A 16,385-nucleotide genomic window follows, 5' to 3' on the forward strand; every position below is an offset into this window, starting at 1 on the left:
CATTTAAATGAGAGGGTCATAACAATGAAATAACGAAGCTTCAGTATAATTAGTTCTATCGTTATCATTCACCATATGAGCGGCGTTAGCTATCATTATACAATGAGTGCTCTTTAGTAACGTTGGGCATGAGACTGATACTCACAATATGACATGCAAGTTAATCCTTTATTCCAAAATAAAACTTAATAAAAAGCATGAAGCCCAAATGAACTCTCATTCTTCCATTAGGTCGATAAAAGTTATTATTATATTTATAATGGTATACTCTATAGCCCTAGTCATACTAAGGATAGCAAAGTAATATTACCTCCATTATATTATACATTACAAAGAAATGCCGACACAGTTTTTCGTATCCTTACAGAGAGTGCAAAAGACATACTAATTACTGTTGCTAAGCTCCATATTTCTGATACTGAGGCACAACGAAGTTTTCACTTAACTTTAATGAAATTTATCATCTCGTAAAATGGAATGTAAATACAGGTGAACGGGTAAGGAAGTATTAGCTTTTCAGTTGTTTGAGTAAAAAAATAATTTTCAAATACATGAATTATGTTGGTAAATAAACAATCTTATTCAGCACCTCCTAAAGCAAGTAGACGCGGAGTTAAATGATCCCTTTTTTATGTTAAATGTCAGTAAGGCAATAAAATATTAAAAGAAAATTTATCGTGTCCGTCCTGTATTGAGTTGAAAAATTAAGATCATAAACTGTTCCAAAATAATAATCTTTTTTTAGGTATAACCTGCCTCATTTGAACAATAAAAGTGATTTGTACCATTTATGCTCTTTCAAGGAAATAGAGAAGGGGAGCTAAACACCGTTGCCTGCAATCAGAGTACGAATACATTGATGTATTTCACTTTCGTAGTTTAACCCCGACGAAGATTCCAATCGCTCATGTAATGAGGCATCAAGACATCTTTTTAGCATTTTTAATAAAATAACGACTTTAGGCCACGCTTTAATGCAATATGCTTGATCAAGTATTAATCCCTTACCAAGAGGATCAATGAGTATATCATTTGCTCCCAGCAAAATCATTCCATATGTATTGATAGGTGTACAATTTCTAAGGAAAGGTTTCGTGGTTTCTACCTTTTGCTCATATGCCACGAACGTACATCTTGAAGCATTTGGAGAATTAACAAACATAGTACTTGAAGGATGTATGAATAACCTTTGGTTGTTTTGATCATAAAACTTCGTCAGGCGAGCTTCCTGCTCCATTTCAAGCGATCCAGAAAATGAAGCAACAAATTTTTTATCAGGATAAACACATTTCACAACATTGGGACTTAAAGCAGCAGCAATTAGAGTCGATAGAACAGTCAGGTTTTCAGTTGAATACCAATCAAAGTTACCAGTCAGCTTTTTAGTAGTTAGTTCAAGTAGCTGTGCAGCTTCGCTCAATTCGTTTCGATTCTGTCGAATTTGTTGTAACGTTGTGTAATGAAGATGCATCTCTTCACACCACTGAACTGTTTTCTTTACACCCCTGGTTTCTAGTATTTCGAGCCAGTTGTGATATACTCGAGCATCAGCCAAAACATCTCCCCATCCTTGACTTTGTTTACTCCTTATTTCCCTAGCTTCATCGTCTCCTAAGAAAGGAGACTTTGTAGAGAGAATAGCTGTAATAGTAAGCGCAGGTTCCAAATATCCAAAGATCGAACCAAACACCAAAAGCTTTCCAAGCTTTAGATCTATGGGTAATGACACCTAAAATTATATTAGTTTCACATAAAAACACATCATTACTTACTAAGTATTCTCCTAAACCAGTTAAATCTTCTGACACGGTGAGAGCACCGACTTGAATTAGTTTTTTCAAAGCAAGGTCTACCGTTGCATCATTCGGTGGATCAATAAGGCTGTTCATAAATTTTTTGATTGAACCCTGGTTCACAGAATTACCAGCAGAAGAAAATCTCTTGACCAAAGGAACTACGTTAAGACAAACCTGACTTAAAGCCGTCCGTAAAACTTCGGGAGGTGTTTGGCCTAGCATTCCTTTTTCTTCAAATCCTCTTGTATATAACTTATAACATATTCCTTTCTTAACACGACCCGCCCGACCCCGGCGTTGTTGACAAGCAGCTCTTGAGGCCCAAGTCTCTTTAAAAGTCACCAGATCTCGTTCAACATCATAATCAATTTGCTTAACTCTGCCGCTGTCAATAACGGCAACAACATCATCAATAGTAATTGAAGTCTCCGCAATATTTGTTGCACATATGATCTTCCGCTTTGTGTATGTTTTGAAACATCTCCTTTGCTCCGAAGTATTCAAAGAGGCATGTAATGGGAGGACCTCAAATTTTGAGCCGTCTTTTGATTTTATTTCACGAATACAACGAGCTATGTTTGAGACACCGGGAAGGAAAACCAATATAGAACCACTAGAGGAACCAAGTTCAGCATCAATAGAACTAACAAGTCTAGAAATAAGATGATAATCAATTTCATATTCTTTTTTCTTTCTTCTGGGAACGTCTTCCTCGTCATCATCTTCATTTAGCTTAGGCGCAAAATCCTCAATGTAGTAATCCTTGATCGGAAAAGTACGGCCGTGAATATGTAAATGACCAGCATTTCCAAAATAATATTTGAATGTATCGGAGTTCACCGTGGCACTCATCAAAATGACTTTCAAATTTGGGATACGAGAAATTACTAGTTTCAAAAGTGTTAAGAGTATATCATTTTCGATGGATCTTTCATGTACTTCATCTACAACAACACAAGATAAAGTACTCAAAAAGCCTAGACCATGTTGCTGAATTCTTCTAAGAAGCAAACCTGTAGTGCAAAACTCAAGAAGGGTTTCTTTAGATATGGATTTTTCACCATGTACACTGTAACCAACTTCTTTTCCAACAGTTGTATCACGTTCGAAGGCAACTCTTTCCGCCAAACTTATCGCAGATATTCTCCTTGGCTGTGTACAAACAACTGTTTGCAAATCTTTTTCTCCAGAAGAAAGATAATGGTCCAAGATAAATTGAACTACTTGTGTTGATTTTCCACTACCAGTTTCACCACTTATAACAACAACTTGAGAATGCTGTATGGCGTCCATAATTTTTCTCCTTGATTCCCATGCAGGGAGTTTCTCACGTTCACGAACTTTTAATTGATATGAAGGACTTTTAACCCTCTCACTCCAGTTATTACATAATTTTTCAGATAATTCGCGCGAACGGCGAAATAATTTTGGCTTGAAACTGTTATTCTTTTTGGCAGTCGGCGCAGACTTGTTTTGAGAGGATAAAGAGACACCAATTGTTGCAGCTGAAATATTTAGTAAGCTTCCAATATTTTGTAAAAAGTCTTCAATATTTTCCTGAAGATGATTATACAACCAGGATAACATGCATTCACCTCTAAGATCCATTGCGTAAACAACCATCTTTTTAAGAATACTCAACTTAATATAGGATGCCATTCTTTTTGTAGAGGATAGAGACATTAAAGGAATGTGTGCAGGATACGAACGGGCAGGCCTTCTAAAATCGACGAAAAGCTCACCAAATTCACTAGTCGGGTAGTCAATACGCACTCTACATCCATTCTCTATTTTTGAGACCTTATTATCCAAAATAGATTGCAAAGCACTAACATCATCATCCCATTCGGTACTATTTGGTTCCAAAGATATATTCCCATCAAAGCTTTCACCAATTAGATGCTGCTGTAAGTACTCTGAACTAATTTGAATGTTATTTTCAAAAGTTTGAAGAGTAGAAAAACATAAGTCAAAGCTATAGCCCGTCTCCGAAATCCCTGTTAATAGTTAGTGTTGAACAAATGTCATACGCACATACGTTTAGCGTTGTAGTGAATGGCCAGATTCGCTGAATTTAGATTCTGAACAGATATTCCTGTTGTATAATCAGAAGGAAGAAATCTTGTAGGAAGATCGTCTTCTGGAACATGAATGATTAGCCACTCTAAAGCATCTTCAAGGGAAACACAGTACTGACAAGCTTCTTTAGCATGAATGTCTCGAAAACCTAAAGAAATTAAATCATTAACAATAGAAGTATCGGGCTCTAAATTTTTTGTATCCTCTAGTATATCCCACGTGTTCATATTGCGAAAAAGGTTCTCTAGAGAGCGACGATTTTCAAGACTCATGTGAATAGGAAGAGCATATTTGAAATTGAACTTTGAGAAGTGTGAAAGGCTTGTGTTTTTGATAGATGTCAAAGAGACCTTTTCATTTTTCTGAGATGCTTTTGGCGGTGGTTTGGCAGCTGAAGAAGCGCGTGCTGCCTGTAGTTCTTTGGCTGCTTTGAAGGGATCTTCATTGTAAAGCCAGCTGTGCTTATTTTTTAGCTCTTCCTTCTTTTGTTTCTCCATATCAAACCATATATTCCGATGTTCAGGTGGAAGGGCATGTTGTAATGATTTATGAGACATTATCTGTTAGAAATTAAAGTTGGTTAATGATTGCTTGAAAATAAATAAGTATAGATCCTTACTCGATGCAAAGCATAAACGGCGCCAACATTTCGTGCTTCCACTAACGTTTCTTTTTCAGGAAAGTAGCCATTCTCATAATAGGACTTGGGAGGAATCAGAGATACATGGTCTAATATCGAAGGGTTTTTTGGGTCCTTCTTAGCAAGTACGACAGAAGTAAAAATGTAATTTTTAGATTTGGTTTGCCTCTGTTTAGAAGATTTTAGTAAGTATGTGTTCGATAGATTGGTTAATTCGCATCTTTTAAGAGCTGACTTACCACCTTAACATCACTTTTCTCCCATTTACTTCTTTGGCAATGTTCATTTAGTAAAACGACAGGAATTTTTCCAGTCCAAGAGCTTCCTCCTACTAACTGTTTGGCAGTAGGACGTGAAGTCGTTTGCAGGCCTGCTGTTTCCTGTTTATTTTTTTCAATTGGATCAAGTGAGTTTTTCTTTTTCCCTTTGATATTTTTTTCCTTGTTTTTTGAAGTTTCTAAATTAACCTCCGATGATTTTCCCTTTTTTCCTTTTGAACCCATTCGATGGTAATATGGTTGAACGCAAAGAATTTTTAAGCCAGTGTGCTGAGTTGATGAATAATTGAGAAAACTAATTTATCCAAGAAGGTAATTCTTATTCTAAGTCAAAGTTAATTCCATCAAATTTTTGGTAAAATAAATACATCACACATGAAAGAAGAAGGTATATTGCGTTATTGAAAATCAGAAAGTTGGGTGTTTGAATTTAATTATTGTGAAGCGTTGAAAGCGTTTATTGATTATATTTCTTTTAGGATGTTTTTGCTATTGATTTAAACATCCCCCGTACGTGTACTACAGCTGTCAACATTGGTAATAAGTACGCAGTTGGACATACGCGTATAAGAGCATTTAGAAATTTTTTTGATCAGGATTACCTTTTTCTTTTGCAATTTTAACAAATCATGGCGCAAACAGGAATAGTAAGAAGCATTCTCAACGTCACTTTTGAGAATATGGAATTCAATTCGCAAAGTTTCAAGACAAAATACCGGTTATATAAATCCACAGCGTTTAAAGAATGATCGATCATTGAGACGTATGAGTGTTTCAGATGATGATGAGTTTCCTGTCTTCGAGCAAATCCTTAAAGAGACCTTACTTTTTCTGGCTCACTTATAAACAGACTTACATCTTCGTTTGAATTGAATAATATTCATTAGCACTAGCAAAGGTTCATAATTTATGGAGCAATGTTGACCTGGGGATTTTGACAATTCGCTAAATTCTCCACAGGATCAAAGGATTAAAGCGTTTACTTCAAATCTGTACTGTATAAACTGGGGAAATATCCGTGCAAGCGTCTTAAGGGCTGAAAATTTAAGAGGTATTTTTTACCATATATGGTTGACTAGTCTCCCAACTAGATCCTAATTACTATAATTTCCCTTTAAGTTTATAAAATAAAAAGCTAAAAATCCTTTACAAATTTCTTCCAGCGTATCATTCAGGTTTTCTCGCTACCTAATAAACTATGTAATAATGTAAGAGATTTCCTAGGTTTTTTTGCGAATATTGCCTGAGACTACACTTTTATGGTAAATAGCAAAGAATCCTTATAAACATGCTTCTTATTGTTTAATTTTTCTTAATTCAACCTCTTAGGTTCAGACTTAAATTGCCTCCTGTTGGCCCTAACACTTGCACATATATATTAATTTTTCACTATGCCATTTGACCTCTACAGCTAACTGCAAAAGTCGCTTGTCCATTTAAAATTGGGTAAATAATCGGTCAATTCTTTTAAAAAAAAATTTTAAATAAAGAGAATAATTGTAATAACTCTTTCAAGGATTATTTTACTTTTGAAATTACATTTTTTGCTGGTTGCGCACTTTTTCTGCATCATTTATTGAAGACTCATCTAATCTTAACAAGAATAATTTGATAATGGCTAGGGGAAAGCGTTCAACTCAACGTGATGCTGATTTGGAGCTTGAAAGCTTACAAAGTGAGATTGAGAGTGAAAGCCCTCAACCTGTAACTAAATCCAAAGCAAAGAAGAACAAAAAGAAACTGAATAAAGCAAGTGCTTTCAATAGTGATAACGACTCCAATTATGATCTGAAGCCGGAAGACGATGAAGTAGATGAGGAAGTTGTTCCTGTGAAAAAAAAGCCTTCTAAAAAATCTAAAAAGGCCAAGGCTAATGCTTTTGAAGCTTTTGCTGATGAACAAAGCGTTGAAGAAGAGGAAGAAGAGGACTCCGAAAAGCCAGTTCGCAAGAATAAAAAATCTAGCAAAAAGGCTAGTCCTAAGAATGCATTTGATGCACTTGCTGACGACATGGACGATCTCTCTCTAGATGAGGAAGAGAGTGAGTCATCTGAAAAATCAAAGAAGAAGAAAAAGAAGTCAAAATCTAAGGATGATGGGAGTGAAGCTTTGGATGATGGAGATATTGAATCATCTGAAAAGGATAAGAAAAAGAAAAAGAAATCTAAAGAGAACGATGATGCTCCTAAAAAAGATAGAAAGACTCGCAAAAAAGAGGAAAAGGCTCGTAAACTCGCTAGTATGTTGGAAAGCGAAAACAAGGACAACGACGCAAATGCTGCTCCTTTGAATAAAACCGACGCGTTTAAAGATGGTCTTCCAAGTGGCCGCCTTATTTTTGCATACGCTTCTGGTCAAAAAGTCGCCCCTGATGGTAGTAACCCTGCAGATGGTATTACAGTCACCGGGAACTTATTAAGTCCTCCAAATAGTCGTGACCTACAGGTTGAAAAACTTTCCGTTTCTGCATGGGGAAAGCTTCTAATTAAAGATTCAGAGTTGAATTTAATTAATGGTCGCCGTTACGGCTTAATTGCGCCGAATGGTAGTGGTAAGTCCACGTTACTTCATGCAATTGCTTGTGGCTTGATCCCTACTCCTTCCTCTTTGGACTTTTATTTATTGGACCGTGAATATATTCCCAACGAACTTACTTGCGTTGAAGCAGTTTTGGATATCAATGAACAAGAGCGTAAACATTTGGAAGCAATGATGGAGGACTTGCTTGATGATCCTGATAAAAATGCTGTAGAATTAGATACTATTCAAACACGCTTAACGGACCTTGAAACAGAGAATAGTGATCATCGTGTATATAAAATTCTCCGTGGTCTTCAATTCACTGACGAAATGATTGCCAAACGCACCAACGAACTAAGTGGTGGTTGGAGAATGCGTATTGCCTTGGCTCGTATTTTGTTTATTAAGCCCACTCTGATGATGCTTGATGAACCTACAAACCACTTGGACTTGGAAGCTGTTGCATGGTTAGAAGAATATTTAACACATGAGATGGAGGGACATACTTTACTTATCACATGTCATACTCAAGACACACTTAATGAAGTTTGTACTGATATTATCCATCTTTATCATCAAAAACTCGATTACTACTCAGGCAATTACGATACATTCCTTAAAGTACGTGCTGAACGCGATGTTCAGCTCGCTAAGAAAGCCCGTCAACAAGAAAAGGATATGGCTAAACTTCAGAACAAATTGAACATGACCGGTAGTGAGCAACAAAAGAAGGCTAAGGCGAAGGTAAAGGCCATGAACAAAAAGTTAGAAAAGGATAAACAATCTGGCAAAGTTTTGGATGAAGAAATCATTCAAGAAAAGCAACTGGTGATACGGTTTGAAGATTGCGGTGGGGGTATACCTTCCCCTGCTATCAAATTCCAAGACGTTTCCTTCAATTATCCAGGTGGTCCAACGATTTTCTCTAAACTAAATTTTGGCCTGGATTTGAAATCAAGAGTTGCCTTGGTAGGTCCCAATGGTGCTGGAAAGACTACGTTAATTAAATTAATCTTGGAAAAGGTTCAACCAAGTACTGGTAGCGTTGTACGCCATCATGGTTTGCGTTTAGCCCTTTTCAACCAACACATGGGTGATCAACTTGATATGCGACTTTCTGCAGTCGAATGGTTGCGTACAAAATTTGGCAATAAACCTGAAGGAGAGATGCGCAGAATCGTTGGTCGTTACGGATTAACGGGCAAAAGCCAAGTCATTCCTATGGGTCAATTATCTGATGGACAACGTCGTCGCGTACTTTTTGCTTTTCTTGGAATGACACAACCCCATATCTTATTGCTCGACGAACCTACTAATGCCCTGGACATTGACACTATCGATGCCCTTGCTGATGCTCTGAACAACTTCGATGGTGGTGTCGTTTTCATTACTCACGACTTCCGTTTAATTGATCAAGTTGCTGAGGAAATCTGGATAGTACAAAACGGTACAGTGAAAGAATTTGATGGAGAAATTCGTGATTATAAAATGATGCTGAAACAACAAATTGCTAAGGAAAGAGAAGAAGAGCGTCGAATTGAATTGGAGAAGCAAAAAAAATAGGAAGTGTCGTGTTTGGGTTGGTATAGATAAATTTAAAATTGCTTCATTGTACATTTACGGCATCCCCGTCATCTCTATATTGTTGCTTTTCAAAAACTTTTTTTTTAAATAGTTTTTTTGAAGAGTTTAGGTCTCCGTAATTGATTTGTTTTTTTTTTAATTACATTGTTTAAGTTGAAAAATTCTGTAATAGTTAAGCAATAAATAGTAGTATTTTTACAAAAACCCTAATACCATAAAACCACCATAACTCATGATCTGATTAAAATCTTAACAATTTAAATATCAGACGAACAATTAGTGCAATTTTTTACTTTTGATCCTTCTATCCCTGAATTCCTATATGTGGTCGTGAACCGGTGTGATCTGAAGCTACAACCAACACTAAAAAATTCTGAGAAGATGAAGTTCAGTCAATGGTACACGTTGACTGCACCTTTGTTGATCAGTTCATTGTATACAGTAAATGCTGCAAATGACCTCCGTGGTGTAGCAAGTGATAGTAAGTTTGAATTGAGATTACAATAGAAAGCATTACTCATTACTTGTAGAATCGGACTTGTACAAGCCAGATGCCAAAGGAAACTGGAAATGCTTGGGAAGTGATAAGTTAATATCATTTAATCAAGTCAATGGTAGGATTATTGAGAATTAAAATCTGAAGTGCCAATCTAAACCTAACACATTTTAGACGATTATTGTGATTGCCCTGACGGGTCAGATGAACCAGGTAATAAGCTTTTACTATTTATTTGCTAATCCACTTAGGTACATCTGCTTGTCACAATGGTAAATTTTTTTGTAAAAATACAGGATACATCAGTTCATATATCCCATCAAATCGTGTTGACGATACCGTGTGTGATTGCTGTGACGGTTCTGATGAAAGTCTTATTAAATGCCCTAATACTTGTGCCCAAAAGGCTCGAGAATACTTGGCAACATTAGAAGAGCATAATAGACTTGTAAAAAATGGACTAAAAATTCGCGAACAATGGGCTTTAGAAAGCGCAAAAAAAACAGACGAAGTAAAGGCTCGATACAAAGAAATTAGCGATAGTTTAGTTGCCGTTTCCGCTGAGAAAACCCAATTATCTGAGAAGGTGGAGAAGATGAAGCGTTCAACGGATTTAGGTGCTGAAGCCGTGTTGCCCTTAGATTTTCAAGATTTGAGGGTAGCGCTACTTTCACTTGTCGATGAGCGTAATGAAATGCAAGAAAGACTTGATATTTTGACTAATCTTCTCGATGAACTAACACTTCTATATGAAACGGATAAATTTGATGAAACTATGAAAGAAGCAATACTTTCTTTTGAAGATCTTAAAGAGCAAGAAATCAGAAGAAAGGTGAGCTCCGATGATGTTCATAACTATCTCGAGTCATGTAACAACCACCTTTCAATGCTAACAGGGCCTTCTGAAGGTATGGGAAACATAATTATTGTATTATTTAGTCACAGAAAAAGTAGAAAATTTGATTTTTTCCTTTTTCTTTTTATTATTTAGCTGCGTGGTCAAATGTTTCAACTTTAACTGACTTTGAGAATTAGATATTACTTTTTCTTCTTTGATCAAGGACATCAAAAAAATTTTAAATTCACTCGTTTGGAACATCAAACTCTCACTTATCAATTTTGGAATATTAAGTCCATCTGCCTCCTCAACTCCTTTGACTGACAGTGAATCATGTATGTTATTTTCGTTGATTGTTAGTTGATTACCAATTACTAATTCATTAAGATCGCCGTTTTGAAGCAGCTCAACGTGACCTAGATGCTGCTGAAGAAAACGAAAAGAGTCTTGAAAAGGAACACACAAAACTTATGCATGAATTGGAATACCACCATGGGTGGGATTTGTACAGAGCTATCAAGGGAATGGAAACAAAACGTGAAATTGGTGGCTATACATACAAGGTGGTGTTTTACGAAAATGTTTTTCAAGATTCCATTCTATTAGGGTAGGTGTAGATTTGCTTTGGTATGTGTTTGCTAACAACTCTAGAAATTTTGCCTCGCAGGAAGGAAATGTTCTAAAGTATGAAAATGGTCAAAGTTGCTGGAATGGTCCTCATAGATCTGCCATTGTTACTGTTGAATGTGGAGTAGAAAATGAGATTGTTAGTGTACTGGAGGCTCAGAAATGTGAGTATTTAATCAAAATGAAGAGCCCTGCTGCGTGCTCCCCTGATCAACTCAAGCAGTCTTTACTCAACACCCAAAACAGCGCAAACGAAAATGCTGTTAATGGAATGGAAGACAAGGAATCATCTGTCGATGAGTTATAATATAATATCGCTTATGCCATTTAAATAAATTACTACATTCAACTCATGGTCGTCTCTACAGTAAATTACGCCTATTTTTTTTAAGCATTTTGAAAATATACAACAACGTTTATTGAAATATCCAGAACTGATGATGAACTTCGATTCCGTTCATATACGTATAAACACATAAACTGTTAAAACAATGCTGTTATCGTCTTTTAAAAAACCAAATAAATTTTGTTGGTTTCTACCAATATAAAACCCGAGAATGATGTAAAACACTGCTGGGGTAAAGAACGAAGCAGCATGCCATGAATAAACAAAATAACAATGCCAGACGTGTAGTCCAAATATTTTACACTGCAACTTAAGTAACGAGCGATGAGTGAAAATGAAAAGACTTTCCAGAGTCCATAAATCACAATCGGACCGTTCAAACGGGAAATATGCTAAAAAGGTAAACGTTTCAAAGGTGATATCTAACCGGCCATATCACTGCAGCATTTGAAAATAAATACATTTGCAGCAACTCAAATATTAAGTAAGGGTAGATGGGGAAACGGAAAGGTGTAGACAGGGATTGTAATAACGATCGCAGAGAATTTTGCAAGAGATGGATGAAAGGAAATGAAAATGAATAAGAATAACGTGGATAAAGGGTGAAAAAGGTAAAATTGTACAAACTATACAAGTCCAAGGAAGAAAGGTTTAAAAGAAAAGAAACAGAAAAAAAAGGGGTAAGCAAAAGGATTATGGTTAGAACAGTCAAGATACTAGAAGAATAAAAGAATATCATTAAAACCAAGTAATGAAAAACATGATTTTTTAAAAGAAAAAAACTTTTCATGCAACAAGGAAGAATGACCGTTGATCAATGTCTATTGCCAAGAACAGGAATCAAAACACCACATAAAACAGCAACGATTACACAAATGATAACAACACAAATACCAAAGCAAATCCACTTTTTCTTACGAGCTGCTCTAGCGCTCTTGATAGCTCTATCCATATGCTGAGTTCCTTCACCCATATTCGTGCGAACGTTAACAGCATCCGTTACAATTTTATCCACCATTGGTTCTTGCTCCTGTACCATAGTAGCCATATCCTGGAAAAGCTGTGCAAGTTCAGCAATGGTTCTTTCAATTCTTTTAATATCGGCATGACGCTCCTGGACTTCCCGTAATGCAGTGCGAGCTTCACCAGACCGATTTGATCGAAGCAAAGCCTGAGCAAATACTTGTCCACCATTTTCTTCATTTATAGCGGTTTGAAAATCATCTTCAGTAGCCCTGGGGTTGGCAATTTCAAGCTGCCGACGCATACGTTGTTCATATTGAGCACGATATGTCTTTTCTATTTGTAAAAAGTGACGAATTTGGTCCATAAATTTCTTTTTTACAGCTTCGGTCTGTGTTTTTCTGGTGGCTGTGTCATTATCGGGTGGCAGCTGCATATTTTGAGACTCTAATGACCGGATGGCCAACTGAACGCTAGTTTGGAGACGTCGAGTATCTGATGTGTAACCTTCTAAATGGCGAGTCGTAGCTGCAATATTTGCTTCGTCAATTTCTTGCAGCGATTGTTGATGCAACATCTCAATTCGACCGACATTATCTTCGATTTGACGAATGGCATCGCGAATATGATCGATCTCTTCAAAAAACTCTCCCATACTAAGAGGGATCATCTCCACTCCTAGTGTATAATCGTTTGCTTTATTCATTTTGTTATATTTATCTGTTTAAACCCGTTTTGTTGAACAAACAAGGTATAGATACCTTCTGTTGTTGTTGGTTAAAGACAAGAACGTTTTTCCTACTAAAAATAAAGAATCATACAGCAGCATTTAACGAATGTTTTCGCAGACAATGGTAAACAAAAGGCGGCTTAGCAACAACACACTGTTGAAAGTCCGCCAATCATAATCAAATCCGAGCTTTGTGTGACGTAGCAGTGTTTACTTTTTAATGTTGTACAATACAATCCGTTAAACTTGATATCAAAAATATACGCCTAATACTTAAAAATTGAATTCCAAGGAAGTTGGAGTTTGTTAAAATCACAATAGGATACTCTCCTCGTTATTTGGACTTGTATGAGGTACGAATAAGGAGTGAAGTTTTCTTGATATTCTGGTTGAAAAGAAAGATTTTTGCTGTAGTTTATTTCAAGAAATGCATAAAAAATATTTAATTGTTTTTCGTAGTTGATGGAGTTGACTGTCTCGGAATTAATCGTTCTTTTTTGTTTTTGTTTTTTAACACTAAAAGCAATCATGGTTTGAATGCCATTGGAAACGAGAAAGGAATGCTGAAAATTTTAGTTATCATTGTCGGTAATTTTTCTCTGATCTATACTTCTAGGTTTGAATTTGAAACAGAAGTAATCGATATCCTAAGTGATTTTCTTTGAGTAATTAAAAAGATAGTAACTATATACCTCAATATAGGTAGAAATATTTTGACATTAATGAATAAATTAAAATAGAAATTGTAGCCCCTCCAATCCCTAAGCTGTTATGGTTGAAAAGCAATTCGCATCATGTAACATTACAACGTTGCTAATGGAATAAAACAAAAGTCCTGAACAGAAATTTCAAATATTTTACTAAAGTTTTAAAGGTTTAGTAAATGGAACAATATTTTGATGGGACCAGGTCATAATGTATGGTATCGTAGATTTAAAAAATACACAAAATTTGATGACTTCAATGCAAAACATTAAACTCAGAGATTGGATGCACCAAAGAAGAAAAGAGACTATACACATATTTTGTAGTTTTAGAGGGGGATGGCAAAAAGGTATGAAGCATGTGTGTATACGGAAGCTCAATTACCAATCCTTTCTGGACTTCGTATAAAGTATATAATAGTCCGGATGAATTACTTTTCCTGATCTAAATTTTTTCTCTTGGGGAGATGACTCATGAGGTACAAAATCAAAATGATGATAGAAATTCAAGGCGTTTAAATTGGCGCTAAATACTGTCAGGAAAATATATTTTAGGTTTCGTCGATATGCAAGTATACTTGCATTTTTTAATAACCATTTCCCAACGTTCCTCCCTCGTATATGCTCATCTAGCTGTATCTCATATATGTATAAACAAGTCAGACCTGCTTCCACAGTGTCTTCAAAACTCAGAAATCCTACCAATTTTTTCGAGGTTTTTTCAAAAATACAAATATACTCTAATTTTTCCATCTCCATTTCCTTCAATTTCTCTGAATCATCCCATCCGAAGGAGCTTTGTCGATATAGTGCTTCCATGTTCTTTTTTACCAAATTGAAACATTGCTGAAGAAGTCCTTTTTCTAGATGATGATATATCTCCACCCAAACCCCTAAGTTTTTTAAAAAATCAACGTCTTCGAGTGTAACATTCTTGATTTCCTGGGTCTTCATACGTCTGGGTGAGTAAAAGAGGTATTGCTTCAAAAAATGCATAATGTTGTTAAGGTATCAATATCACATTACACTTTTAAAAACCAAAGATTGAATAAGGGTTTAATACATATCGAGCAAAATGCTATCATTTTTATTATTGTTGCTACAGCAAGCCTACTTAGTAATACACGATAACAAAAAATGAATATTCTTAATCATCTAATAATTCCTATTTCCAATAATCGTTTTAAGCCGTATCCTTTATTCAAATAACAGCAGTTGTATTAATTTAGAGCTTGACTTCTGATGAAACCGGAAGAGACCTTAAACGCAATATGCAACTTTAAAATATATATATAGTTTCCAAAGATAGAAAGAAACTTGCAAACAAAAAAAAACTTTTACAAACAATTTCGGGGTCATTAACGCGTATATTTCAATTAGCATGATTTAACTTCAAGGCATTTTAGCAGATAGATGATGCTCTAAAGGCATATTTGCTAAACCCACTGCTTGTGGATAAAAATTTGCTACAACTTGTAATTAGCAGAGCAGTAAAAGTTTTTTTCATCGTTATCAAGTTTAGGTATCCTCCAACTTGACACCAGCCTTCATAAATTTCATTAATCATGTTTCTGCGTTCCTGAGTCGCTTTCAGAGGAGAGTGCATCCCGGTCATATCGGTGCTTTTCTCTGTAACTAGTTCGAGATTCCCTCCATCTTCCATCTCGAGATCTTCCGAACTCATCAAATCCTTCATCATCTCGTGTTCTATAATGTCGTTCCCGACGTCGAGTTGGTCTATATCGATCTTCATACCTTTCTTTATGAGAGCGTGAATAAGAGCGAATATCGTACCTCTCACCTCTTGGCTTTTCTGAGAACCGAGAATGAGGCGACGGGCTTCGACCATATCTGTTACGTTCAGTGTCACTTGCATCATGAAACCTTTTACGGTCTAAAGTAGACCGTGATGTTCTTTTCCCATTTCTTTCTCTTGAGTCATAATAAGTTGACTCGCGCCTTGATTCTCTACGATTTGAATGATCAGTCACAGTCTTCGATTCTTCTTTTGAAGCCTCAGTTCGATCCTGTTAAATGTCAGTAAGTTTTGGGAAAAAGATCATACTTTTAGTTTTGATATTTCTTCCTTTTTCTCCAAAATAAATTTTTCCGGAATTCCATACTGGTTTTGCGAGGCAGAGATAATTAACGACCAAAGCTCTTCGGTGAAGGCCGTGGCATTGCTTTCCAAAAATCCCGTTAAATTCAATTGAACCTTTCTAGGATCAAGTGTTGATTCATTTTGGGAATCACTTGTTTTTGAGGCTTCGACTGCTTCTTCCAGCATGCCGTACACAAAATTTATAACAACCTCGTCCTCAAACCCAATTAGTTCGTTCAATCGAGTCGCAATCCAAGGTTTAAGGACTTCAATATTCACTTTTTTCATGTCAACCTAAATAAATTAATGTCTTGAACGTAACAGCGCCTGAAAGAATGCAGCAAATCTTGTACCTTAGTATCATAACTAGCAGGAAACTTTGTACTTCGCATCAACTTCTTGTCTGCAGTCGTAAATAGGGTTTCCTGCTCGGCGGCAACACCCTTTTAATGTTAGCTTTGGTTAAAATGACACATTCTTTACTCAAACTACATACCTTATAAAACCCACTCATTTTGACCAAGAATGAAAGAAGGCAGCAATAAACAGTCAAATATTAAGAAATCGTCGTCAACGTATTTTCTCACCTCCCTAAGGTTAGAATATCTTCCTCTATTAAATAATGGTGCTAAGCGGCGGTTAAGTGCAGGTGTATTATATGCTTTTTAAATCTTACAAAAGCT

General features: G+C 36.0%; 6 protein-coding genes and 13 long non-coding RNA genes across 19 annotated transcripts; 11 read left to right on the plus strand and 8 right to left on the minus strand.

The window, feature by feature from the left end:
* Nucleotides 1-63: 63 nt before the first annotated feature.
* On the minus strand, nucleotides 64-378 carry SPOM_SPNCRNA.7153. The gene has a single exon (NR_196492.1). It is a non-coding gene; the product is annotated as a non-coding RNA (long non-coding RNA).
* A 44-nt stretch (nucleotides 379-422) lies between these two features.
* On the minus strand, nucleotides 423-5,041 carry ucp12 (ATP-dependent RNA helicase Ucp12). Its single transcript, NM_001023042.3, has 5 exons — nucleotides 4,755-5,041; nucleotides 4,495-4,683; nucleotides 3,835-4,435; nucleotides 1,773-3,793; nucleotides 423-1,729 (listed from the first exon to the last, which is right to left on the minus strand). The coding sequence occupies exons 1-5, from the start codon at nucleotides 5,016-5,018 to the stop codon at nucleotides 821-823; spliced, it is 3,984 nt and encodes a 1,327-aa protein (NP_588050.1). The 5' UTR covers nucleotides 5,019-5,041; the 3' UTR covers nucleotides 423-820.
* SPOM_SPNCRNA.7154 lies at nucleotides 576-908 on the plus strand. Its single transcript, NR_196493.1, has one exon. It is a non-coding gene; the product is annotated as a non-coding RNA (long non-coding RNA).
* On the plus strand, nucleotides 1,124-1,361 carry SPOM_SPNCRNA.7155. The gene has a single exon (NR_196494.1). It is a non-coding gene; the product is annotated as a non-coding RNA (long non-coding RNA).
* On the plus strand, nucleotides 1,874-2,943 carry SPOM_SPNCRNA.7156. The gene has a single exon (NR_196495.1). It is a non-coding gene; the product is annotated as a non-coding RNA (long non-coding RNA).
* On the plus strand, nucleotides 3,438-4,297 carry SPOM_SPNCRNA.7157. The gene has a single exon (NR_196496.1). It is a non-coding gene; the product is annotated as a non-coding RNA (long non-coding RNA).
* Nucleotides 4,723-5,975, plus strand: SPOM_SPNCRNA.1167. The gene has a single exon (NR_150022.1). It is a non-coding gene; the product is annotated as a non-coding RNA (long non-coding RNA).
* A 218-nt stretch (nucleotides 5,976-6,193) lies between these two features.
* Nucleotides 6,194-9,118, plus strand: SPOM_SPCC825.01 (ATP-binding cassette protein). The gene has a single exon (NM_001023043.3). The coding sequence runs from the start codon at nucleotides 6,408-6,410 to the stop codon at nucleotides 8,874-8,876; it is 2,469 nt and encodes an 822-aa protein (NP_588051.1). The 5' UTR covers nucleotides 6,194-6,407; the 3' UTR covers nucleotides 8,877-9,118.
* On the minus strand, nucleotides 6,385-7,736 carry SPOM_SPNCRNA.7158. The gene has a single exon (NR_196497.1). It is a non-coding gene; the product is annotated as a non-coding RNA (long non-coding RNA).
* Nucleotides 7,878-10,335, minus strand: SPOM_SPNCRNA.7159. The gene has a single exon (NR_196498.1). It is a non-coding gene; the product is annotated as a non-coding RNA (long non-coding RNA).
* On the plus strand, nucleotides 9,251-11,646 carry gbs1 (glucosidase II beta subunit Gbs1). The gene is made up of 7 exons (NM_001023044.3): nucleotides 9,251-9,378; nucleotides 9,428-9,511; nucleotides 9,568-9,606; nucleotides 9,645-10,301; nucleotides 10,429-10,566; nucleotides 10,619-10,838; nucleotides 10,883-11,646. Exons 1-7 carry the CDS (start codon nucleotides 9,279-9,281, stop codon nucleotides 11,163-11,165), a joined length of 1,521 nt encoding a protein of 506 aa, NP_588052.1. The 5' UTR covers nucleotides 9,251-9,278; the 3' UTR covers nucleotides 11,166-11,646.
* On the minus strand, nucleotides 10,491-11,165 carry SPOM_SPNCRNA.7160. Its single transcript, NR_196499.1, has one exon. It is a non-coding gene; the product is annotated as a non-coding RNA (long non-coding RNA).
* psy1 (plasma membrane SNARE Psy1) lies at nucleotides 11,228-12,946 on the minus strand. Its single transcript, NM_001023045.3, has one exon. It carries the CDS (start codon nucleotides 12,871-12,873, stop codon nucleotides 12,019-12,021), a length of 855 nt encoding a protein of 284 aa, NP_588053.1. The 5' UTR covers nucleotides 12,874-12,946; the 3' UTR covers nucleotides 11,228-12,018.
* On the minus strand, nucleotides 12,934-14,565 carry naa40 (putative histone N-acetyltransferase Naa40). The gene has a single exon (NM_001023046.3). The coding sequence runs from the start codon at nucleotides 14,553-14,555 to the stop codon at nucleotides 13,983-13,985; it is 573 nt and encodes a 190-aa protein (NP_588054.2). The 5' UTR covers nucleotides 14,556-14,565; the 3' UTR covers nucleotides 12,934-13,982.
* SPOM_SPNCRNA.7161 lies at nucleotides 13,207-13,549 on the plus strand. Its single transcript, NR_196500.1, has one exon. It is a non-coding gene; the product is annotated as a non-coding RNA (long non-coding RNA).
* On the plus strand, nucleotides 13,848-14,771 carry SPOM_SPNCRNA.1168. Its single transcript, NR_150023.1, has one exon. It is a non-coding gene; the product is annotated as a non-coding RNA (long non-coding RNA).
* Nucleotides 14,723-16,339, minus strand: pwi1 (splicing coactivator Pwi1). The gene is made up of 4 exons (NM_001023047.3): nucleotides 16,199-16,339; nucleotides 16,056-16,145; nucleotides 15,667-15,996; nucleotides 14,723-15,628 (listed from the first exon to the last, which is right to left on the minus strand). The coding sequence occupies exons 1-4, from the start codon at nucleotides 16,214-16,216 to the stop codon at nucleotides 15,161-15,163; spliced, it is 906 nt and encodes a 301-aa protein (NP_588055.1). The 5' UTR covers nucleotides 16,217-16,339; the 3' UTR covers nucleotides 14,723-15,160.
* On the plus strand, nucleotides 15,167-15,584 carry SPOM_SPNCRNA.7162. The gene has a single exon (NR_196501.1). It is a non-coding gene; the product is annotated as a non-coding RNA (long non-coding RNA).
* SPOM_SPNCRNA.7163 lies at nucleotides 15,882-16,294 on the plus strand. Its single transcript, NR_196502.1, has one exon. It is a non-coding gene; the product is annotated as a non-coding RNA (long non-coding RNA).
* Nucleotides 16,340-16,385: the final 46 nt, after the last annotated feature.

Source organism: Schizosaccharomyces pombe (assembly GCF_000002945.2).
Source record: "Schizosaccharomyces pombe strain 972h- genome assembly, chromosome: III".
In the NCBI taxonomy this organism is placed as follows: domain Eukaryota; kingdom Fungi; phylum Ascomycota; class Schizosaccharomycetes; order Schizosaccharomycetales; family Schizosaccharomycetaceae; genus Schizosaccharomyces; species Schizosaccharomyces pombe.